General features: G+C 36.9%; 1 protein-coding gene across 7 annotated transcripts in view; it reads right to left on the bottom strand.

The window, feature by feature from the left end:
- Smg7 (SMG7 nonsense mediated mRNA decay factor) overlaps positions 1–26,076 on the bottom strand; it is a 66,654-nt gene that overhangs the window by 25,377 nt on the left and 15,201 nt on the right. For 4 of the 7 annotated variants that reach the window (XM_041662519.1, XM_041662522.1, XM_041662524.1 and 1 more), the window contains exons 2-5: positions 13,261–13,399; positions 6,006–6,037; positions 3,493–3,610; positions 1,702–1,834 (exon numbers count right to left, since the gene is read on the bottom strand). In XM_041662519.1, the coding sequence (XP_041518453.1) occupies positions 1,702–1,834; positions 3,493–3,610; positions 6,006–6,037; positions 13,261–13,364 (387 nt within the window). In that variant the 5' untranslated portion in view covers positions 13,365–13,399. The remainder of the gene's footprint in view (positions 1–1,701; positions 1,835–3,492; positions 3,611–6,005; positions 6,038–13,260; positions 13,400–26,076) is intronic. The other 3 variants (XM_041662523.1, XM_041662525.1, XM_041662521.1) reach the window with 3 other exon arrangements.

Below are 26,076 nucleotides of genomic sequence, written 5' to 3'. Positions count from 1 at the left end.
TGTATGCGGGTTAAATTTAATCTTTGATTGGTTGATTCTCATTATCAAAGCATTTTCAGATAAAGCATTTTTAAAAAACCAACACACACACACAAAACAAATCAAGTTAAAAATATTTTATTATCCATTTAATTACAAATAGATGAAATTAAAAATATTTACTCAATGTTCAAGTATTTGTATATTGTGTGTATTTTAATTGCTATTTCATCTATTTGTAATTAAATGGATAATAAAATATTTTAAAATTGATTTTGTGTGTGTGTGTGTAAGGGGGGGTGCCACGTTGTTACATGGCACATGGGGAGAAGTCAGGACAATTTGCAGGAGTCAGTTTGTTCTACCCCATGGGCTCCAGGGATCAAACTCAGGTTATCAGCCCTTGTAATGATAGGATTTTAAAGACTATGCACTGAAAAAAAATTTTTGCCAGTTCTTTCTGTGCTGCTTGTCCACACCTATATATTGGCTTTATTTTGGTTTAACCATTTTATTGAATGAAGAAAAAGAGAAAGAATGTCTATTTATTTACTCAATGTGCGAGTATTCGTATATATACCACACGTGTAAAAAGTCCATGGACATCAGAAAGACCTCTGGGACTCGAATTGCAGAGAGTTGAGAGCTGTTATGTGAGTGAGCACTCCAGTCCTGTGTAAGAGTCAAGTGCTCTCAACTACCAAGCCATCTTTCCAGTCCAAAATAGCAATTTTTCCAAAACATTACGCTTAAAGAAAAGTCCATGAACATTTATTTCTTTGTAAACTGCATCAGGATGTGACTAAGAAAAAGGGAAATATGTGAAAATAATATAGCTTATTTTTCAATCTGAATAAAAAAGATGATTTAAGCCGGGCGATGGTGGCGCACGCCTTTAATCCCAGCACTCGGGAGGCAGAGGCAGGCGGATCTCTGTGAGTTCGAGACCAGCCTGGTCTACAGAGCTAGTTCCAGGACAGGCTCCAAAGCCACAGAGAAACCCTGTCTCGAAAAAAAAAAAAAAAAAAAAAAAAGATTCAATTTTCTAGGTAATTTAAAATCATCTTATTTTCCATATAAATTCTACTATGTAAATCATAGTACAAAAATTCACCTGACATTGCAACTTTTTGCAAAGACTCTTAAATTTTTATTTTATATATGAGTGCACTGCACGTATAACTGCATGCCAAAGAGGGCATCTCAGGTCCTATTACAGCTAGTTGTGAGCCACCATGTGGTTGCTGGGAACTGAACTCAGTACCTCTGGAAGAGCGGCCAGTGCTCTTAATGGCAGTGCCATCTCTCTAACCCAACACTGCAACAGCTTACCTAGCACAAAGTAGCTACTACTTTCATAATGACTACACTTGGTTTGATTATATGACTACTTCCATGCCTCCCTAAGGCTTGGCTCTCATTATACCTCTTTTTATTCATATAATTAAGCCTCCTTCCTAAGCATGTATCTCTCTTTTTCCCTCTCTCTGGCAATACTGGGATTTGAGCCCAAGACCTCAATACTACATTCCCAAACTTAAGTTTGTATCTTTAAAAAAGGTAGTACGAATAATTTCAGACATCTAGATGATGTGAAACTATATGTGATCAACTTTCGGATATCTTATAAGGTAGTTAATAGTATTCACATATACAAAAGTTATGTACAAAGAACAGAGTATCACTAAAGCTAGGAGAATTCATACACAAGGCAGAACTCACCTGAGTATAGAAGCCACTAGCTGCCTCTAGGAACAGAGAAAGGTTTGCCTGAACTTCACTCCGATTTGGGTTTGCTCGATTCTTTGCTTGGCCTTGTAGTGTTGTGATCTGATTCTTAAAGGCATGATTCCAGCTGAAAACAAAACGTAATTCTATTTGGTATAGTAGTAACACACTGGGCAGACACTGGTCCCCCTGAGAACAAGAAAGAGCTGTTTGTTATATACCACACCAAACAGCATACCAGCATCAAAGTTATTTAATTAAATAACTTCATGCTTTTCTTTGAACAAGACTATACATGCAGTAGAATACAACTGACTTTAGTGGACCAAATGCTCCAGTAAGCAGAATGTGGTTTCTACTGTGACCCTTTAGAGCTATTAGAGTAAGAACTAATTAAGAATCCCAGGATAAAAACCAAAACCATAGTGGCAAGATCAAAGTAAAATAAGCTATTAACATTTTTAACACACTGGGCCAAAAATAATTATACCTTACTCAAGGTGACACATTTGGGGGGGGGGGCGCTTTGTACATATCAAGTTCAATCCTTTACTTTCCCCAGATAATTATGCACAACATTCACTTCTATTTAATGTTTAATGATTTTGTTTATCTTACAGGTTAAGGCTTAATACTTTCTTTACAATATGAAATAGAAGCCACATCTCAAATTTTTATTTAAACAACACAGTGCTAAAATTTAGTATACCAAAATGACATTAATCATTACATTATCAGCTTAAATTCAATATTAGTGAACTAAGGTATCAATCTCTTTATTTTTGAGGCTCCAGAACTTTAAGGTTTTAAAAAAATAGTTTAGGACGTCAATACTCCTTTACTATTGGTGATGCTTTTTCATCATGGACTCAAATATTACAGACATGAGTTCTGATTAGTTATTAAGTTAAACTACTAGACTTTCTAAAAACACAGGGCACAAAAAGCACAGGAAAAAGAAAAAAAACAACATCACCACAACTTGGCTATTAGGCCTTACTAGAATGAATGTTTTCTTTTTTGTTTTGAATTTTCAAGACAGGGCTTCACTATGTAGCCCTGGCCGACCTCAAATTCAGAGACCTGCCTGCCTCTGCTTCCTGAGTGCTAGGATTAAAAACAGAATGTTCTTAACTGCTGCTTAATTTTCCATCAAACTTACTGTCCCTGTTTCAATTTATAAGACAAAATCTTCTACCAAAGACCTTTATTCACTCACTGATTATCTGCATTTCATGCTTCCTAGAAAGAATACGTGGAATTGCCTAAACACACAAAATCTTTCTTTAGTTTTCTGGTGAGCAGGAAGATAAAGCCATAGATTTGATTAAATGAACTTTACTTACAATCGAATACACTTTCCTGTTGAACAAACAGTATGACATTGACCATAGTTTCTTGGCTTTTGGGCTAAGACCAAATGCAAAATCCCACTATCAAAGAAAAGTCTATCTTTACTATCATGGTTTAATTATAAGACTCAATTTTAAGATACACTTAAAATTTGAAGTATCATACATATGTTTAAATTTGTCCACTCCAGTATGTTCTAAGAACTGTCTCTGGTAAAATTCAAACCTAAACAGTCCTCCTCTCACCCTCTAAGACTGCACCTGAAAAAAAAAACACTAATCATTAAATTTCTTTTTTTTAAATCACAAGTATTAGAATTTCATTTAAAAAGTTTACACTAGGGCAGGTTGAAAAATTATCAATTAAGCATTAATGTTTCAAAGTCTCGAAGATTCCTGATTGCACAGGAACATCTCAAATGACAATACTTACAGATCCTGTTCTACTTTCTTGTCTAAAGCATATTCCAGATCAGTAACGAGCATTTTCTGGTACAAGTCCTGCAGAGCTTGCCTGGATGTCCAGACCTCAGCTGGACCCAGCTTAGAATCTGTGTAACAAAGCAAACAAAACACCACCATGTTGTTAAGTCACTTAATCCATGAGCCACACCAATGACTCCTCTCCCCATTCACTGCTGCACAAGTTTTATGTTACTGTATTTCAAAGGACTTTCACCTCTGCCTTTCGGCTAATAGCTAAATTGGATTTAAAATGTTTTTGTTTGTTGTTTTAGCCATTTTTTAAAACCGTGTACACCATGTGCATGTGTACGAAGTGTATGTGTATGGAGTTTATGTGAATGTGCGTGGGTGTATGTACTGGGTGAGTAGAGCAAAGAGAGCATCAGGCATCCTTCTATCACTCTACCTGCACTCGTGAGTCCCAGGGATCTTGCTGTCTCTACCTTCCTTATTCCTTAGCGCTGGGGTTGCAGGTATGCCCAGCATGACTTTACATGGTTGCTGGAATCTGAACTCTAGTTTCCATGCTTGTGCACAGAAAAAACTCCTATGTGCTGACCCATTCGCTCCACCCATCTTTCAGATTTAAATTTTCATTATGAAATTAAAATGGCCATTGAAAAACGATTCACTCTTTGCTGTTGGTTTGGATTTCTGCCTGTTCATATCACAGCAGGTCATATATCTCAAATGAGTCACTCCATTTGAAATAATGTCGTCTATCAAATTGTTTACCCCTGTAACTGTATCTTCATTCAAGTCATGGTTCCCTTTGATTTTGAATCATTCCTACAGGGATCCTCACAAAATTTTTCTGTAAGTTCACCAACCAGCAGATGCCTGGATTATTACTACTCTATTATACTACCCTAGTGTAACTATGAAAGTTATTTTCATGAATGGGACATGCCCATCCAAGGCACTTCTGTGATTAGTCCATATTATAACTTAAATGTGAAGAAAGGCTGAGGCCTGGTATTAAACTGCTCAAAAGGTCAGAAGAGTAATTGTATAGAATAAAATTAGGAAGCCAGGCTCTGATTATGTATTTAAGAAATGGGGTCACATTTTCTGTCAAAGTCCTGTAGGGGTTGAACAGTATGCTGACAGTAAGCTTCCACAGAACTACTTAACAAACTTTACAATTACAAATTTCCAATATCTAGTTAAACAATTTAATTTCATCTAGGAGTTTGCTGCTATATATTGTCACAATTTCCACTCCTCTTTAGGTTGGCCATTAGTATCTATAATTCACTATAATCCTATTCAGCAAAGAGTGCCCTGGATATTTGAGTTAATACAGAGGTTTGCTGGCTAGTAAAAACTGAGTCTTATAAAGTGTTTTTTGTTCATTTGTTTGGAGGCAGGATCTCAATGTCTAGCGCAGGCTAGCCTTGAGCTTGTGCTCCTCCTACCTTTACTCTGAAGTGCTGGGATACAGGTGTGCACCACTATACTGGGCTTTAGGGGATTGCAGAAGTCATTCAAATGAGTAAATTTAAACAAATGTTTGATGCTTTGGGAAAAAGCATATGGTACATGCAGCTTGATGCTGTTCCATATACATGATACAGAAAATATTTCTAAGGCTAATCCAAGCTCTAATTCTAACACTGGTATCACACAATGTGGATGATGGCCACAAATGTGCTAATAGGAAGAACAGCAGTGAGCAACCCTTGTTCCTCTTTTGCCTTATACTTTATGATACAATAGTCAGGCTTCTCATAAACATTATACCCTGTCAAAGCTGAAGAAACACTATCTCCCTAGTAGTATAGTCCCTTTTCAATTATAAATTTTGGTCAGAATGTTGGTTATCAATCAACATTAGCTGAATTGTTCATGTGTTAACCATACAACTAAATTCCTCCCAGACTAGAATACTGTCTATTATCATGTCTCTCTTTGATACGTTAGGATAACACATGCTGTTATCAATGACATGCTGATTACTAGCTTTGAATTATCTTTTTATTTCAGCAGTTAAGTCCAAAATTCTTCCCAATGGACTTTAGCTATTATTCCGAGCAGAAAAGATGTATGAGAAAAGGCTGCTCATTGAATTTCAGACTTTGAGCACAGTTTCTATATAAGCAATTTTCCTGAAGGCTTACTTACTACTCAGTTTTGAGTAACTACAAACTGAAAGAGCATTTCCTGGGAAAATATTAATCAAACAAAGTTTTATATAGTTACAATGGAGTGTGATTAATTTATATATTATTAATAAAAGATTTATAAAATTAAACAATCATGTAATTAATAGCAATTCAAATGCAGCATATACTACATTAATCTCCTGAGAAGTATTTAAGGGAAAACCCAAAATATAAGACCAATAGACATTTAAAGCGGAGTTATTATTGTTCTTGGCAACTAGCACAGGATTTGGTATTATACCCCCCAAAAGGGAATTTTCTTCCATTAACTTAATAGAATAAAATAGGTACTAATAAAGATTAAGACAGTCAATACCTGTCATTTCAGCCTTCAGGACTTCTGCCTGCCTAGATAAGAAAAAATAACATTAGTTAAAAACAAACCAAGTCAAATTAATATAGTTATATCGAATTATCAAGTAAAACAATGCATTACAATAAGGCTAGATGGCTGGGAAGTCTATACCTTCCCTTAACATGCAGTATAACACTGGGTCTGAGGAAACTGATGTTAGAACTTACAAATTACTTCACAGATTAAACTGGTAACTTCCCCAAATCTGACTGTAAAGGTATTACAAGGTTTCCCCCAACACCTTGAAGACTAGTTTGTTTTCAATTTACCGGTTACCATGACATTTCAAATTTCTACTCTTCTCAAGATGCTTGTTCCTGTCCCTTTCCCCACTGGCGATGACAGTTACATAGCTCTGCTCTTATGAGATCCTTATGTCCTCCCCTTATGAGATCAAAGTTCATTTCAATGAAATGCTCTTTCTAGCATTTCATTAAGGACTTGATTTTTCTTTCCTTTTTGACATTCTTGAGAATTCCATCTCTTTGGCATAAAAACATGTTCAAGTTCCCCATACATTCTTTTTTAAAAAAACCAAGAATTTCCCCCTCTGAAAGTCAGTAATTGTCTGTATAGGAAAGGTCCTAAACTGACTTCAAGGTCTACCCTTAACTTCATACTTCATTCTCTTAGGAATGTTTTCTTTTTCATGGTAGTTTTATCAAAGCATTCGAGCTGTGGAAGGCAATCCCCAGAAGTTCTTTATGCCCACCTTCTTGCAAAGTCTTACTATCTAGCAATTCCTGAGAAATGCTATCCTCTAAATAGCAGTTGTACCTTCACTGTATTACCACTTTGCCCTCTCTCCCTATACCCATTCCTCATCTGAACTATTGCAAAAGGTATTTTTGAAAGCATGCTTCATCTTGCCAACTAGCTGCCTGAACTTAGTGATTTTCCACTACAATGTCTTTAGTGACAAATTCTGTAGTTTCTGAATTCTTAGCTTTCACCACTCTTCTCTCCTTAATCTAGCAGTCGGTCTGTCACTGTACTTTTGAAAAGGATAGTCCCTGGGCTAAGAACACCACCCCATTTACTGGCTAACAATCACTCCTGCTTTGTGTATGAGTCAGAGCATTACACTTCCTTGTGAAACACATCTGGAATAAGGAAATTCTTTGTCTACCAAAGCTGCTTTATAGTAATACAGCTTTTAAAAATACGTAACATCAGAATCCCTTTTGACTAGCATTCTGATTATCAGGAACTCTGAAACATGTTCTCCCACCAGTTCTGGTACTCTCTTGCACAGAAGAATGATTACAGCTAACAATACATGCTGATCATCTAATCTTAACAATCAGAGAAGTAGATTTTAAATGTTATCTCCACAAAGTGATAAATACACTGGGTGAAGAATACACCCAAACATCCTGAGGCTGGATCATTATGAATACAAGCACTCAAACATCACACTGTCCCCACTGTATATGTGTGACTACATGTCAACTAACAAAACAATTAAGTTATTACACCACGAGATTTCCATTTCAAAAGAACTAAACTGGAATAAAAACTAGAAGAATATAAAGGTACTAAACATTTTAGGGAAAGCACTATTTTACATATTTTATAGTAACTAAATTTTTAAAAACTGTTATTTCATGTATATGGATGTTTTGCCTGTGTCCTGGTTTTTGTCAACTTGACACAAGTTGGAGTCATTTGAGAAGGAACCACAACTGAGAAAATGACCTCACCAGACTGGCCTGTGGACAAGCCTGCAGGGCATTTTCTCGACTGATTAATTCTGTGGAAGGGCCAGGCTCTCTGAGGGAGGTGTCCCAGAATGGCTAGTGGTTCTGAGTTGTAGGAGAAAGTGAGCTAAGAAAGCAGACAATGCCCTTCATGATGGACTATTCCTATAAGTCTAAGTGACATAAACTTCCTCCCCTAGTTGCTTTTGGTCATGGTGTTTATCACACTAACAGAAACCCTAACTTAAGACAGTTTGTGTGTACATCTGTGCATTACTTGTGTGCCTGGCACAAGCAGAGACCAGAAGATTCCGAGAACTCAGCTACAGAGGGTCATGAGCTATCACGTAGGTGGGAATGAAACAAGCATCCTCTGAACTGAAGAGAAAGAAGCCAGTGTTCTTACCACTCCAGTCCCCATGATTGTAAATTTTAAATTTTAACTTCAGTAAAATATAAAACTTTTGTTTCTTGTAGTCTTTAAAGACATCCACTGCTTACATATTCATATATATCTATTATCTATTTATCTTTTGAAGAGAATCACAATGGGGTTTAACATAAAAAACTATTAATACAAATGCACAATGCTCACCAGATAACTGTGCTTAGTACTGAACACTGTATACCAAATTCATTATCCATCTTCACTCATCACTTTAGGTCTTAACTTTCACCACTGAAGAAAATCTTTACAAGGCTGCCAGCGTATGATTTCAAAAATCCAAGGTCACACAAACTGAGAAAACACATATCCTCCCCCACCAGTCACAGCTTTCCTGTCTTTTTCTCAAAATGGAATACTCTCTAGTCTAAAGAAAAACAAACAAACAAACAAAAAAACAAACTATATTTCAGCAATTCTTGATAAAAAAACTTCAACTAATTAACATTAGTTTATAGTTACTCAATGCTCATATAGATACAAGCATCTTAAAACAAAAACAACAAAAGCTCAGGACCTAACTATATACATAGCCTTGGCAGGGCTGAAATTTGCTGTGGCACAGGCTGTCTTTACAATTACAGGACACCTGCCCCTACAGTCCCACCTGTCTGGATAACAAGATGTCCACCATTGCTCAGAAGAATATGAGCAATGGTGAGGTGTGTCTGTTCTTACTTTAAACTAAAGGAATACTGAAAGGAATGAAAATACCAAGAATCCCAAAATTAAACCACCATACACTGGTGTGGGAGTTGTCTGTATTCTGTCAATCATGTTATAAATAAATGCTGATTGGCCAGGCAGGAATTATAGGCGGGAAAACCAGACAGGAAGTTGAAATGATGTAATGAAAACAGGAGAATTCTGGGAAGGAGGAAGTTGATCCCTCTCACTCCTGCCCAGACCACCGAAGCAGCAGGATGTGAGCTGCCCCACTGAAAAAGGTACTGAGCCACATGGCTAACATAGATCAGAAAAATGGGTTAATCAAGATGTGAAAGTTAGCCAGTGAGAGGCTAGAGCTAATGGGCCAATCAGCTTATAATTTATGGAGACCTATGTGTGGTTTTCTTTGGGGCTAAACAGTTGTGGGGTACCGGGCAGGACAGAAACCCCAACAAACAAGCCAACTCTCATGTTACAATACTCTTCATGATAAAAGAGCAAAGTTAGTTAAATATATAAACTTTGAAAATATTATATACATTGTCTTTGGGATTTTTGTTTGTTTTCTTTTATTTTTCTATATGGTACCAGCTGGCCTTGAACTTCCATGACCATCCTGCCTTAGGCTCCCCAAGGGCTGGAACTACAGGTGTGCTACTATACCAGTATTCATTAGGAGAAATAAACTATGCCTGTCAAACAATAAAAAAGAAAAAAGTGAAATAAAGTGCTGACAAAAAGGCTGGATCAGTGACAACACATTGGAAACTATAATCTGAAACAATTCACATGGAGATAACATAATCAAGATCTATAAATATATTTAATGCATTCCAAGCACTAGCTACTACAAAAGCTAGCACTATAACACTGTTCTAAGGGCCTTGTGTAAGTAAATAATTTAATATAAACTATGTGCTATTACTGTTTCCATTTTATACCTGAAGAAAACATAAGCAGATATAGAGAGGTTAAGTAACAAGCCCATGGTCACAGACTTGGAAGTAGTACTTTGGCTTCAGAGTTTAGTTCCTAATCACTACAGCCAAGCACGTCTGAGTCTAAGAAAATAAAACTCAAACATATAGTAGTAATAGTCCATATAGCATTGGGACACATAAAAAGATTTTTCTTCTTGAAGTTCAGATCTATTTTCCCTGTTTAAAAAAAAAATCGGAAACCATTCTAAACTCACAGCTATCAAAATAAAACACACAAATGCTAAGCCACTTATTTTGGGATAAGTGGCTAGGGTAGTTGGGTTTTCTTTTTTCTTCCCTTGTAGGAAGAGTCAAGGTGGGTTTTTTAACTTACTTTGTTCACTTGTTCAACATATAGTTCTAAGGAACAATTTGAGATAACTACAATATTCATCTATCATAGTCATAAACATAAGAATCAAATCATAACCTAATTATGCCAAATAGTAAGCCAAATACTGTATGGTGAATATCCTATGGACACAGAGAAACATAAATATAAGCTCTCTAGACAGCAAGTTTTCTAATAGTAAATCAACTAGAGAAAAATAAAAATGCTGTACTACTGTTATTTAGAAGGAACTCTAGGGAAGGTGCTGTTACTCAGAGCTTTCCTCAGTTAAGGTTAACAAAAATGGATTTGCTTTCTGTCAGTGTATAAAAGCTTGGTACATGCCAATTACACCAGCATTTATCAACCTAAGGGGCATGACAACCTTTCACAGGGGTCAAATATGAGCTATCCTGCACATGAGAGACTTCCATTACAATTCATAACAGTAGGAAAAGTACAGTTATGAAGTAGTAATAAAATAATGTTATATTTGGGGTGATGGTAACACGAGAACTGTGTTAAAGGGTTGCAACATTAGAAAGGTTGAAAACCGAACCACTGCTCTATACCATACATCACTACATGACCTACTTACAGTCTGTGAGTATATGTATATATTCCATTCTGATCTAGGAATCTCAAGGACGAGAGCCAAAGACAAAACTGAGACAGTAAACAGATAAAGTGCAAAGTCAAAAGCTACATATGAAGTTGGAGAACCAAGGAAGGCAGCAGATTATGTATGAGAAGACTTGCATGCTGTGTTTAAGAATTCAAAGTCAGAGCATAGAATCACTATTAGGTTACTTTACATCTGTGGGCACTGCATGCATACAGGGCACATACACACATGGGGAAATGACACTAGGTGTATAAAGCATAGATTAAAGATCATAACTGGAAATGAGATAGTGATAATACTAACTAGAAAAACTCTCCTTTCCAAGAAATCTCCAAAAGTTAAACTAGGAAGGGGAGACAATACAGAGCAAAGAATCCAACATCAGTTCAGGCAGCTTGGACAGTATAGGTAATTGAGAAAGAAGTGTACAGGCAGGCATTTAGAGATGAAGGTTGCTATGAGACTAAGTAAGACAAAGCATGTTAAATGACATCTCAAAGAAGGAAAATCTGGGACCAAACTACCTGCTAGTTCGGATTCTAACTGCAGTCAGGTATCCCTTCCCCTACTGCTTCCTGGGATCTCTTCTGGAAGAACACAGTGGAGTAAAGACAACAGTTCAAAGGGGCAGTTAAGGACTCTAGTTCTTTACTTCCACAAAACGTTTAAGGACAGAAAGATAAATTATTTAGATACCATAAAACTATGTTCTCATGTGAACAGATGATAAAACCAATATATTTTTTACTATGAATAGAAAATAACATTGGTGGCAGACACAGAGAATACAAAAGAACCGAGTTAGGATGTTTTGCCATTTTTCTTTAAACTCTGTCCTTTCTCTACAATATCAGTTATGATTATATCTGATTATTTCAAAGTAAAATTTAAAAACCTGAGACATGATAACATATGAAGCAAATAATAAATGACTGAAATGCCATGCTGAGAACAGAGTCCAAATCATCAGTTAAAATTAATAGCCTGCCAAGGTGGTGGTGGTGCATGTCTTTAAATCTAGCACTCGGAAGGCAGAGGCAGGAGAATCTCCACGAGTTCAAGGCCAGTCTGGTCTACAAGTGCTAGTTCCAGGGCAGCTAGGACTGTTACACAGAGAAACCCTGTCTCGAAAAACCAAAATAAATAAATAAATTAATAGCCTGATAATATAATTAATAATGTATTATCTGCTAAGTCTTCTTGTCATGCTTTCATTTATTATAAAATCTTTACATTCCACTCGGCACAGAGGTACATGCCTGTAACACACAAGCAGTCCCGAGATGGAGGCAGTAGGATTTAAAGTGTAGGGTCATCCCTAGGTAACACAGTAAGTTCAAGGCTAGCCCTGCCTACCTAAGAAGACTCTACTTTAAAACAACAAATAGCAGGGGCAGACAAGGATGTAGCTCAGGGGTAGAATGCTTGCTGAGCCATGTCCATGCTTGACCCTCAACGCTGAAAACAAGCAAACAACTTTAAATTTCAGTCTTTCTATCAGGTAAGTAGGACAGAGGGATGAAATAATTTTCCTACTGTCACAGGATTAGGAAGTAGCAGAGCTCTGATTCTACCGTGCAAAGCAATTCCAGAACCAGAGCTCATAAGCACTATAAAAATGAAGCAGGTTTTCTGAAATGAAGTAGTTACAAATGTCACCATCAATCATGGTGGTATCAATTTATAGAGTATAAAACTTTAAGTGTAAAACCACACCTCTGATATGAATCAGACACGCTATGTCATTAAGATGCTACAGCAAGAGTCACTAACTGGTCATGCAGAAGCGGTCTTCTGTAATATATTACCACCAAACTCTCAAGGTCTTTGTGGCATTTAATTGAATCCATGCTGACAAGTAAAACCCAGAACTGATGTTTCTTGGGGTCAAATAAAATCACCAAATATGTAAAAGACAGTTTCTTTAACTCTGAAGAAAAATTAATAAGATGAATCTCAGGAAGTAGTTAAAAGTTCTGGCTATTCTTCCAGATGACCCAGGTTCATTGTCCAGCACCGACATGGGCTCATGATCATTTTAACTCCAGTCCCAGGATATCCAATACTCTCTTCTGGACTCACATAGTGTACACTTGTGGTATGCACAAATACACGCAGGCAAAACACCCATAAACATAATAAAGAAAAAATTTTATATGAAAAAGATGAATCACATGTACCTAGGCTTATAAATACTCAGAAAACTTTGTATCTAAACATACAAATGTATTTCAGTACATTTAAAGAAGTTTCCTTGGACTACAAGATATCAATGTTAATGTCAAAGTAAACCTAGCTTTAATTTATCACAAAGCCACATAAGCAAAAATAGAATTTTTAGCATATCCTTTCCCAATCCTTCAGGAAGTCTCAAATTCTTTTCAAAACGTCCACAAATATGAAAAATTTAATATACACCTTGGAAATTAAAAACAATGCAGAAATCCCTTGTAATTTTTATCCTACCTAATATTACTTGATTTCAGATGCTCCTCTGATTTCAAGTTTTCGGTCCTCATCTGGGACTTAAATGAAACGTTTTCTCCCACAATGACTATCTGCAAGAGCATCCAATTTCTCACAAGGTAGAATGGTTTAAGACACTCTAGATAGAGGAGAGGAGGAAAATATGAGTTAACACAAAAAACAGAGAACGCCCCTAGGGAAAAACTTTTAAAAATTGATTTTAAACGACTTAATGCAAAAAGCAAAGGAAAAATAACAAAGTTTCTCTTCTTTTTATATTAGTTTCTTAAACCCCTTTAAATGTTATGCCGTATATATTTTCTAACAGATTTTGGTTGTAGACCCTAAATGACGCCCTTATGTGCTTCACTGTTTACAAGCTGAGTGATCTCTATAGGACAGTTTGATACCCGTTTCCTAGCGGGGATCTGCAGAGTGAGACTGCTCTGGAACAACATCAAACCACATGGGACTCCCTTTTTCCTGCTTTTGTTTTCCAAAACAGGGTTTCTCTGTGTAACAGCCCTGGCTGTCCTGGAACTCACTCTGTAGGCCAGGCTGGCCTTGAACTCACAGAGATCTGACTGCCTCTGCCTGGGATTAAAGATGTGCACCACTACCACCTGGCGTTATTTATAGTTCTTACGTGCTAGACATTATACTGAAGTATTCTGTATATGTGATCTCACAAAATGGGAGCATAAGAGACACTGCTATGTGTCTTCTTAAACAAATGAAGCTACTATTTGCTAGCTATAACCTAAAGTGAAACAGTTTAGTGGAACCTAAGGTGTTCCAGTTTAGTTAGAAGATAGAGATAATTAAATAAACCACCGCATTGAGATGTTCTGAGGATGAAGAAGAGTAACAGAAGCTATTATTACTATAAGCACTGAAAAAAGAAGTCACCCATTACTGCATTTATCTTTACCATTTACAGTCAACTACAACCCCCAATCAGTCAAAAAAATGTAACTATCTTCTACAAATTAGGAAAGTGAACTTAGAACTGCATATCAATCAGTTTTAGAATCAAATACATGGTTTTTCATAATTTTTAGCACTAAAATGACAGAAATGAGCTTTGTTGCTATACTTTCAAAGCATATATTCGTGAGAAAAAAATGAGAGAAAGCAATTCCAACTTCCTTGACATAGTAAATCAGATGGCGAAGCTCTGACTCTGACCCAGAGAGCCTCTGTTACTCTTAGTTTCTCGCTATTCTGCCTCTTGGCATCTTTATTGGCACTTTCACTCAACCTGGAATGTACTCCTTTTTCCCTCATCTGACCAGCTCATTCTTGGCTCGAGTAAAAACTGAGGTAATGCCTGTAAGAAAGCTGTGGTTTGGCTAATTATTCCAGTACACGTGTGTGCAGTTTTGCTACAGCACTATACAAATAAATCATTTGTTTACATATTTTTCCACTAAATAGGTCTGATCTATTCAGAGGTGTGTGTGTGTGTGTGTTCAGGTGTGTGTGTGTGTGTGTGTGTGTGTGTATACATCTAGCATGGTACTTACTATGAAATTCACCCAAATAAATACAAGTCAATGTGGACAATGTCTCAATTTAAAGCCAGGATCCTAACTAACATCTAATACTAGTTTTCAGGCATTTTAGAAAAAAAAAAAATAGAAACAAGAAATATGAGAACCAAGCATATCAGACTTTTTTAAATACAGGAAATACACCACTTTATATAATTAAAGAAACACATGAGCGTTTACTTGTCTCTCTAAAATCCCGACTCTGCTTTCATTAAGTGCAAGCTATGTATCAGACAGTAAATAATTGTACAGAAATTAAAACATCTGAGATGCATAATAAAACAGTTCAATACTGTACATAATTAAGAAATTTAGATTAGGTCATCAACAATGAGAAAGCTGTTTCTTCTGGTCCCAATTTTTATATTAGATGAGATATACCAAAGCAAGTTTTCAGTTAGCATTTTAAAAAACATTTGATTCTTTGTAATAACACCTATACCTTCTTGAAGTATGCAAGCAAAGCAAGCTAAAATTTTTTTTAAATGAATAAACATGTCCTACAATAGAGAAAAAATTAAAAAGAAAGCAATTTTAATTAAATTAGCATGACAGAAAAATGGTCAGGAAAGAGTACCTTAAAAAAAGTGAAGTAATCAGGTATCTGTATATGTGAATAGCAGGTGTAGGATTAACAGAATATCAAATCATGGTACAAATTAGAAAATAGAACTGAAACTATGGTTAATGCAAATCAAAGGAAAAATGAGACCACTCTATACTAGTAAAATGGCCAAATCCAGAACACTGACAAAACCAAAATAACTGATGAGTATGTGGCTCCATAGGCACTCTCCCTGACTGTTAGCGGTAGCACAAACTAGTGCAGCCAATGGAACAGTCCAGCAGTCTCTCACATTTTATACTCACCACACAGTGCAGAAATTGTGCTTCCAGCACCTACACAAACAAAATGAAAACTGATGTCTACACAAAATCTGCACGCAGATGTTTACAGCAATTTTATTTATTATTATCAAATCCTGGAAGCAACCAAGAGGCCCTGTAGCAGATGAACAGTCTATGGTACATCCTGATAACTATTTATAACTTAGTATATGAAAAAGGAGAAAGAAACCTTAACACATATTGTTAAGGGAGAGAAGAGAATCTGAAACAGCTAAATGTTTTTAACTGTATAACAAACTTGAAAACTATGGGGAAAGAAATAACTTTAGTGAAGGTCTAAAAGTGCTCTGAAAAATGTTTTTAAATTTAAAAAGGAAAGGAACAGAGAACAAAATGAGAATAGAGTTTTGATTCTATCCTTGACACTGGAAAAAGTAATCATAGTCTTTTATTTAATGTAAAGTACTGAGTACCTTTAGATTAGGGAAGTACAAAGTCCAACTTCCTAACTTGCATTATTTTTGTATTTCACTGTATGTATAGTAGGTCCCAGGAATTAGTAGGAGTTATTCATTCTCTTTAAATTTGCCATTAATTTTATTTAGTTCAGAAACATTTTTTCCTTTTATGCATATTTTATTTATGTCTGGTGGTACTGGGAACTGAACCCAGGTTCTTAATACTAGGCAAATGCTCTGTTATTAAACTATACATTTCTATATCACCAATTCTTTTTTCAAGAATTTCATTTTAAACAAACTGGTCTTGAACTTGCATTGTAGCCCAGACTGCTCTTAAGCTTTTGGCCCTTCTGTACCAGCCCCTTCCCAGGCTGCTGCTGTACCATCATTCCTAGGCATACAGAATATGCAGGCAAGTCCCTGTGGCTATCAGGAAATAGTTTTTAACCATTTTTCTCCTCTCTGCTGGACTTTTCTTCTGTTGTTTCTTATCTTATAAATAAATGTTATGTGTCCATCTTAAAAAATTTTCATACACTGGGAGAAGTAGCTGAGGCAGGAGGACTGCCGTAAGTCTGGGATACAGGGCAAGACCCTGTCTCCATTCAGACACAGCTGAAGACAATTCAGTCTTATTATGCCCCACTTTTCCAAAGAAAAGCTTGTTTTGATAAGATAGATCCTCAATGACTTCCACATAACTAAATCCACCGGTCACTTTTCAACCTGTCAGCAGCACTTAAAAGAGATTCTGCCTTCTTGATACTGTTTTTTTTTCCCCCCACTTGGCTTCTAGGATAACCACATTTAACAATTTTATCAGTTTTCTATATTCAGTGTAGTTTCTAAATGTCTCAGACTTCTGAACTCTTTGGCAGTGCTGTCCTGGGCTTTAAACAAATCCCATCTGTATACTGGTGACACACCAGTAACAGAATATGAACACCAGTACCCAGATTACTAAAAGAGGCACTAACACTCCCCTGCACATCTAATAATATCAGATTTTATCATTATCAAAAGTAAAAGCAAATGCTTTTATATAGCATCACCGGCCAGTGACGTATTGTCGACCCCCAGTGAGCTCTTTCCTTCTAACACCTACATCTATTGTTTTCTCCATTAGCAAATGCTAAATTCTCCCTGTTTTTTTCTACTGAAATCCACAGAACCATCTTGGTCCACCTCCCATACTCCAGTGATGGAGGAGGGTCATCTTTCTATCTGTTGTTTCATTGGTTAAGTAATAAAGAAACTGCTTGGCCTCTGATAGGACAGAAAATTAGGTAGGCGGAGTAGACAGAACAGAATGCTGGGAGAAAGAAGCTGAGTCAGTGAGTCGCCATGATTCTCCCACCCGACACAGCCGCAGGTTAAGATCTTCCCTGGTAAGCCAGCTCGTGGGCTACACAGATTATTAGAAATGGGTTAGATCAATATGTAAGAGCTAGCCAATAAGAGGCTAGAGCTGACAAATGTTATTTGCTATAGAGTCTGGTTACATCTACCATTTCATAGTTGCTCTTATTGGTAAGTCAGTCAGTGCTTAATATAACAGCTCAGTGGAACCTGATAAATCTAAGACATGTCTTCAAAATCTCCAGAGATTTTGCTGCTTTGAAGTTTTCATCTCTCAGGCTAGCTAATGTTAGTGCTGACCTTCACAGTATAGTTCACTAGCCTTGGATGGCTATTAATAGTTGAGAAAATCAGATCTTTTAAGTGGTCTCTCATCCTCAGCTTCGTTCTGTGCTAAAAGTGTTAGAAAGGAAAGCACAAATGCACATCAAGTATCTGTGCCAGAGAAGTAACAACATACCAAGGTCAGTCTACGAAGACTGTTGACAAGGGTGCAGATGGCAGGAAGCAGGTGATTCACTGGGGCCAAAATAATGTACCATAGGCTCTATATGACCAGTATCAGGTTTAGTTTATTATTTGATTATTTGACCCATTTCTTACATCAGATATGGAAGTCAATTAAAATGGAATTGCCTCGATAAAACTGAAAATGTGGGCTAAGTAATGGTTTCTGGTAAAAATTTGACTTCTACATATCTTTTATTTTTAAATTTCAGAGCTCACCTAGAAGTAGAGAATATTCTTGGTATACTGTAATGTAGAGATTCTTTTTGTTGTCTTAAATATTATATAATTTGACATAATTCAGAGTTTTTCATAGTAACCTGAGGTTTCTTCAATTTTATAAAGAAAGTCTTTATAGGAAACTTGCCAAAGGCTTCAAAGACTGTTAGCACTGAGATTTAAATCCAGAATTCTAGAGTCTAAGTATTTTCATTACACAATTTCACTTTTCAATGGCCATGTAGTCACACCATAATTATAAACATTGACTACTGCTTATGATTTCAGCCTCCATTTTAAACAGTGTGCAATCCACCTAAATGTCTACTTTTATTAAACCTGAAGAAGTCCAGGAAATTGTCTTGGTTTTTAGCTTCTAGCTCAAGCTCTTTGCCAGGAGGTCTCGCTATATCCTTTTCTCTTCCCTAAACAAACTCCAATTTTAGAAAGGTTTTGGTCAAGAAGACAATTACCACAAAAAAATAGGTATCCTATAATTTCTTGCATGAATGATAGAAAAGAACGATCACATACATACTCTCATGGCAACTGATAATGTTCCTTGAAGAAACTAAGACATCACAAGTAATTTTTATGGCTTTCTCTGGCCTTAAGAGTCAAATGCTATTTATAGAAAAAACTCACAAATATGCAGTTTTAAGGACTATTGTGTGTCAAGTCTTTATGCTATCCTACTCTCTTAAGTAGTATCCTGATAAATAAAGTTGTGTGTTTATTATTCAAATTTTCAACTTTCCTGAAAAGATCAAATATTTCCCCAAACTGATACCCACAGATTAAAATACTCAATAAATTGCAAATGTTCAACGACAGAAGAAAACCTATGGAATCACTTTAATAGAAGAAAATCTTAAAAGCAAACAAAGAAAATAAAAACATATTTTGCAAGAAATAATAAAGGTAAGAACCATGATTGAATCCCTACAGAAAAAAAAGCAAGCGAGCCGGGCGGTGGTGGCACACGCCTTTAATCCCAGCACTCGGGAGGCAGAGACAGGCGGATCTCTGTGAGTTCGAGGCCAGCCTGGTCTACAAGAGCTAGTTTCAGGACAGGAACCAAAAAGCCACGGAGAAACCCTGCCTCAAAAAATAAAAAATTAAAAAAAAGCAAGCGAGAGGCATTATTTTCAAAGTACAGAAAAAGAAGAAAACTTCAACATAATTTTATATTCAGCAAAAAAAATCTTTCAAAAATCAAAGGAAAAATTACTAGATTATAGAGATTAAAACAAATATAGATGTTTAACAACAGTACAAGCCCAAAAGAAAGGGAGGTTAATGAGGCCAGACATGCAGGACCTTGGAGGCTGAAGCATGTTGAGGACAGCATGGGCAACACGAGCTACTGTCTCCAAATACACACACACATACAGAGAAGGGGAAGGAGGAATAAGTGAAAGCATACTGTTATAGCATTTGATATTAACACACAAGTAAAAATAAAACAAAGGAAAAAATAGAAAAATCTACAACTATTTAATACTTCAAAATTCATCTTTTAGTAAATAACAGGATAAGCAAGGCAGAAAACCAGTATGGTTAGATCAGTTCTACCAACCAACCTACCTAATTAATATCTATAGAATATTTTGCCCAACACAACATTTTTTTTCCAAGTGCACTGAGAAAGACAATAAACTGAACCACAAAACAAGTCTTTATAAATTTAAAGGAACTAAATCATATAAATACAAATCAATTTAGAAAGCCAGCTACAATTAGTTGTTCACATCAAGAAATGTTTGCCAAAGATTCAATGCAATCCCCATCAAAATTCTTCACAGATCTGGAGAAGACAATAATCAACTTTATATGGAAAAACAAAAAACCCAGGATAGCCAAAACAATCTTATACAATAAAGGATCGTCTGGAGGCATTACCATCCCTGACTTCAAACTCTACTACAGAGTATTGAAAACAGCTTGGTATCGGCATAAAAACAGAGTTGACCAATGGAATCGAATAGAAGACCCGGACTTTAACCCACAAACCTATGAACACCTGATTTTTGATAAAGGAGCTAAAAGTATACAATGAAAAAAAGAGAGCATCTTCAACAAATTGTGCTGGCAAAACTGGGTGTCAATCTGTAGAAGAATGAAAATAGATCCATATCTATCACCATGCACAAAACTCAAGTCCAAATGGATTAAAGACCTCAATATCAGTCGGAACACACTGAACCTGATAGAAGAGAAAGTGGGAAGTACTCTACAACACATGGGCACAGGAGACCACTTCCTACGTATAACCCCAGCAGCACAGACATTAAGGGCATCATTGAATAAATGGGACCTCCTGAGACTGAGAAGCTTCTGTAAAGCAAAGGACACTGTCACTAAGACAGAAAGGCAACCCACTGACTGGGAGAAGATCTTCACCAACCCCACAACTGACAAGGGTCTGATCTCCAAAATAAATAAAGAACTCAAGAAACTAGACCGTAAAAGGCTAATCAACCCAATTATAAAATGGGGCACTGAGCTGAACAGAGAATTCTCAACAGAAGAAGTTCAAATGCTCAACTTCCTTAGCGATCAGGGAAATGCAAATCAAGACAACTTTAAGATACCATCTTACACCTGTCAGAATGGCTAAAATAAAAAACACCAATGATAGCCTTTGCTGGAGAGGTTGTGGAGAAAGGGGTACACTCATCCATTGCTGGTGGGAATGCAAACTTGTGCAACCACTTTGGAAAGCAGTGTGGCGGTTTCTCAGGAAATTCGGGATCAACCTACCCCTGGACCCAGCAATACCTCTCTTGGGAATATACCCAAGAGATTCCCTATCATACAACAAAAGTATATGCTCAACTATGTTCATAGCAGCATTGTTTGTAATAGCCAGAACCTGGAAACAACCTAGATGCCCTTCAATGGTAGAATGGATGAAGAAAGTATGGAACATATACATATTAGAGTACTACTCAGCAGTAAAAAACAATGACTTCTTGAATTTTGCATGCAAATGGATGGAAATAGAAAACACTATCCTGAGTGAGGTAAGCCAGACCCAAAAAGAGGAACATGGGATGTACTCACTCATATTTGGTTTCTAGCCATAAATAAAGGACATTGAGCCTATAATTCGTGATCCTAGAGAAGCTAAATAAGAAGGTGAACCCAAAGAAAAACATATAGGCATCCTCCTGAATATTAACCTTCATCAGGCGATGAAAGGAGACAGAGACCCATATTGGAGCACCGGACTGAAATCTCAAGGTCCAAATGAGGAGCAGAAGGAGAGAGAGCACGAGCAAGAAACTCAGGACCGTGAGGGGTGCACCCACACACTGACACACTGAGACAATGGGGATGTTCTTTCGGGAACTCACCAAGGCCAGCTGGCCTGGGTCTGAAAAAGCATGGGATAAAACCGGACTCGCTGAACATAGCGGACAATGAGGACTACTGAGAACTCAAGAACAAAGGCAATGGGTTTTTGATCCTACCGCACATACTGGCTTTGTGGGAGCCTAGGCAGTTTAGATGCTCACCCTTACTAGACCTGGATGGAGGTGGGTGGTCCTTGGACTTCCCACAGGTCAGGGAATCCTGATTGCTCTTTGGGCTGATGAGGGAGGGGGACTTGATTGGGGGAGGGCGAGGGAAATGGGAGGCGGTGGCGGGGAGGAGGCAGAAATCTTTAATAAATAAATAAATAATTAAAGAAAGAAATGTTTGCCAAATTCTTCAAATAACTTAAAAAAAAAAAATCAAAGAATTTTTTTCTTTTTTTTTTCTTCAAAGAATTTATTTCTAAAGAACCAAAATTCAAAGGAGCAATGCCAAGAGAAATTTGAAAGTGTTTTAAACTAAATGAAACTGGAAATGTGCATAATGTATAGTATGCAGCAAAGGCAGCAGGGAGGCATCCAGAGCTTTGAGTGTTTATACAGAAGAGAAAGCTCTAAAAGCACTGATCGTAAGAAGCTGTAAAAAGGGGCCCACTCCACTCAAAACAAATGGAATGAAGAAAACAATGTAAAGAAAACAAACAGAAAGTGAGAACCAAAAGTCATATTGGAAACACTTGCAAGCACCCCCCAGATTATCTATAGTTATGATGCAATTTCAATAAAAGCCTGAACATATGGTTTTTGATGGAAATTGGTAGACATTTTCATGTTTAGCTGGAAACACAAGTATTTATAACTAACAATTTTTCAAATGAATAAAGTTTGAGAATGTGTATGTTACCTGACTTTAAAACTTACTAAAGCTGGGCAGTGGTGGTGCATGACTTTAATCCCATGCTCAGAATGCAGAGACATTCAGATCTCTGAGTTTAAGGTCAGACTAGTCTATGGAGTTCTAGGTTTGCTAGGGCTACACAGGAAAACACTGTCTCAGAAACAAACAAACAAACAAAAAAACCAAACAAAAACCAAACAACAAAAAACCCCAAACCCACTAAAGAGTTATAGTAAGCAAGGGAATGTAAGAGGAGATACTGTAGAACAAGAGCCAAAAATAAACATCTACTGATGCACTTACTGTGGTGGTTTGATAAGAATGGCCCCCAGGGGCTTATATATTTGAATGCTTAGTCTTCCAGGAGTGGCACTACTTAGAAGGATTAGTTATAAGTGACCTTGGTGGGGTAGCTGTGGCCTAGTTGGAGTTAGTTTGTCGCTTGGGGTGGGCTTTGACGTTTCAGAAGCCCAAATCAGGCTGAGCGGCTCTCTCTCTCTGCTTTCTGTGGATGAGATGTAGAACTCTTAGCTACCTCTCCAGCGTGCTGTCTGTGTGCCACTGTGCTTCTCGCCATAATAGACTAACCTCTGAAACTGCAAGCGAGCCCGAATTCTTTGCTTAAGAGTTGCAGTCATGGTGTCTCTTCACAGCAATAGAGCACTGACGAAGACACTCACGCATATGTGAATATGTGTTTTTGTATATAGCCAATTTTTGACAAAAGTACCAAGGAACTTAAAGGAGAGAAAAATATAAAAAAAATAATGCTATAACTGGATTAAAAAATAAAACCTAGATGACAACCAGGTCAGTTGGTAGTGGTGCACACCGTTAATCCCAGCAATCGGAAGGCAGAGGTAGGTGGATCTCTGTGAGTTCAAGCCCAGCCAACAAGAGCTAGTTCCAGGACAGGCTCCAAAGCTACAGAGAAACTCTGTCTTGAAAAACCAAGAAAAGAAAAAAAGAGAAAGAGAAACAAGCAACCTCAAGTACAAAACAGATTCAAAATAGAAGGCAGATCTAATCTATAAAATGAAAAAAAAATTAGAAGTAAATGGAGTAACTTTTAACTACTCGCTTTGGTTTAAATGTTGTCTCCTCCCAAATGCATGCTGAAAGCTAAACTCCAATGCAACAATATTAATAGGCGCAGACTCTTGGACATGAATGTCATAGGATGGCTAATCCCTTAGGGACTAGTGCCTCATATAGGGACTAAAGAGAACTAGCTAGGGCTCTTTGTGATCATGTTCTCAGACCCCATGCCAACACCCAGAATGGCCCTCACACTCTGAAGCAGGAAGAAATAAACCTCTGTTGTTTATAAATGATTAAACTGGATAAGAAGACACAAAGTGGCTGGCATCTTGCAATGTGAATGCAGTCAGTGTTGTTTCTAAACAATGCTTATTTGAATCAAACTGCCTTTATAAATGCAAATTCTTAAATTATATAAATGATTGGGAGGAATTAACTAAAGTAGTGGTAGCAACATAGTATTACCACCCCCCAGATGTTCTACTTTTATTTAATTCACATACACTTGCACCAATAGATTACTAAAAGTCTAAGAACAGAAGCTGAACTAGGTACATAACCCAGTTGCTGGAGATGCTCCTCAGTTGGCATGGTGCTTGTCTAGCATACACAAAGCTTTGAGTTCAATTCCTCAAAATTCAAAAACCAGGTGAGGTAGTAAAGGCCTGTAATCCCACTTCTCTACAACCCCAGCTCTCAGAAGGCAAAGATCTAAAATTCAAGGTTAACCTCAGTTACATAGCTTGAAGACAGCCCATTTGGCCTCAAAAATTAAAAAAAAAAAAAGGGAAAAAAAGAAGAAAAAAGACAGATGTAACTTATACACATCTTTATACTGTAAATCATCTCTGAATTATTTCTAATACCTCATACAATGCAGATGTTTAGTAAATAAAAGTTGGTACTATGTAGTTTAGAGAATGGCAACAAGAGAAAAAAATCCATGCATATTGACTACAGAAACAGTTTTACTACTATTGCTGGGAACTGTGGGCTTCATGTATGTGAACCCTATCATGGCACAAAGGGTTTTTGGGCTTTTGTTTTGTTTTTCCTGAATATATTCGATGCAGGGTTGGCTGAATCCATAGATGTGGAGCTGGCAGAGGTTGTGATTCCTTCCAGTTATTGTGTACTAAGATCTTAAAACATAACCAAAAATTATTTGCAATGATCTCATTTTACATAATTTTTATGTGACTTGGATGGGTGTTTTGTCTACATATATTTCTGTGTACTAACCACGTGCATGCCTGGTGCTCATAGAAGTCAGACAAGAATGTTGAGTTGTGATCGGGAACTACATTACAGACAGCTGTGAATCACCATGTGAGTTTTGGGGTTAAACCTGTCCTCTGGAAGCAGTCAGCGCTTTGAATTGCCTATTTGGTATCTCACCATAACTGAATGTACTCAATAGCCATACTTTTATTCCCTATGTCCTTTTTCCCTAGCCAACTTCATCATCTTCTACCTCTTTTCCTCTCCTTCGTTCTTCGTATCTAACTAGTTATTAAAAGCCATTGACTGCATCCTTGCAAAATCTCTCAGTAATGTTTCCCATTATCCCAATAATACTAATACAGGCTCTCATCTCTGTCATAACTTCATTTGCAGAGTTCCCGAAATTTACCTTGCCAATTCAAAACACACCAATTTACAACCCAATGTATATAAAGTCTTTCATTCAATATGGCAACAACTTACCTCCCAATTCTGTTTCTATCTTCCTAAACTCCACGCTCTGACTCTTTGCAAGACAAAAGTATAATTCATACTTAAGTTCCTCTTTAGGAGAGTGCTTTTTAATATAGTTCGTAAATAAATGTTAGATGACTACTGTCCTGATTGGATTTTTTTTTGTCAACTTGACAAGTCAGGGTCATCCGGGAGGAAGAAATTTCAATTGAGAATATGCCTGCATTATGTTAGTCTGTAGGCCTGTGGAGCATTTTCTTGATTAATGATTGATGGAGTGAGGGCCCAGCCAATTGTGGGCAGGTAAAGCAAGCCCGTAAGCAACATTCCTCCATGGTACCTGCTTTAGTTTCTGTTTCCAGGTTTCTGCCTTGGCTTCTCATAATAGGAAAGCTAAATAAAGCTTTTCCTTCCTAACCAAGTTGCTTTTTTTTTTGGTCATGTTGGTTATCGAAGTAATATAAAGCAAATAAGACAAACTATAATGAAAGATAACAATTGGATAGCCAGCGTGGATGTGCACATCTTTGATCCCAGTCCTTAGGAGGTAGAGGCAGGTGGATCTCTTGAGTTTGAGGCCAGCCTGGACTACAGAGTTCAGGACAACCATAGCTACATAGAGAAATCCTATCTAAACAAACAACTGTACATTTAAACATCAAGGTAATAAATGTAATTTCACACAAAAAGCTCCTTTTAAACACTCAATAATAAAAATCCTTTGTTGGAATCTCCTCATGATCTATATTACTACTGGCCAATAGAAAGAAATACATAATCAAGTTCTCTAGTGATGCTGAAAATTGAAAAGAAACAATGAAACTGGTTTTAATACTATAATCTAACCTCACGTGCCCAAAATATTACCATTTCAACATATATTCAACATAAAGTCAATTAAAGATTTTAAA

Source organism: Microtus oregoni, unplaced genomic scaffold (assembly GCF_018167655.1).
Source record: "Microtus oregoni isolate MIOR12 unplaced genomic scaffold, Mior012 000013F_ref0000133, whole genome shotgun sequence".
NCBI lineage: Eukaryota > Metazoa > Chordata > Mammalia > Rodentia > Cricetidae > Microtus > Microtus oregoni.
Note: the sequence above shows the minus strand (reverse complement) of the source record. Positions and strands in the feature narration are given on the sequence as shown.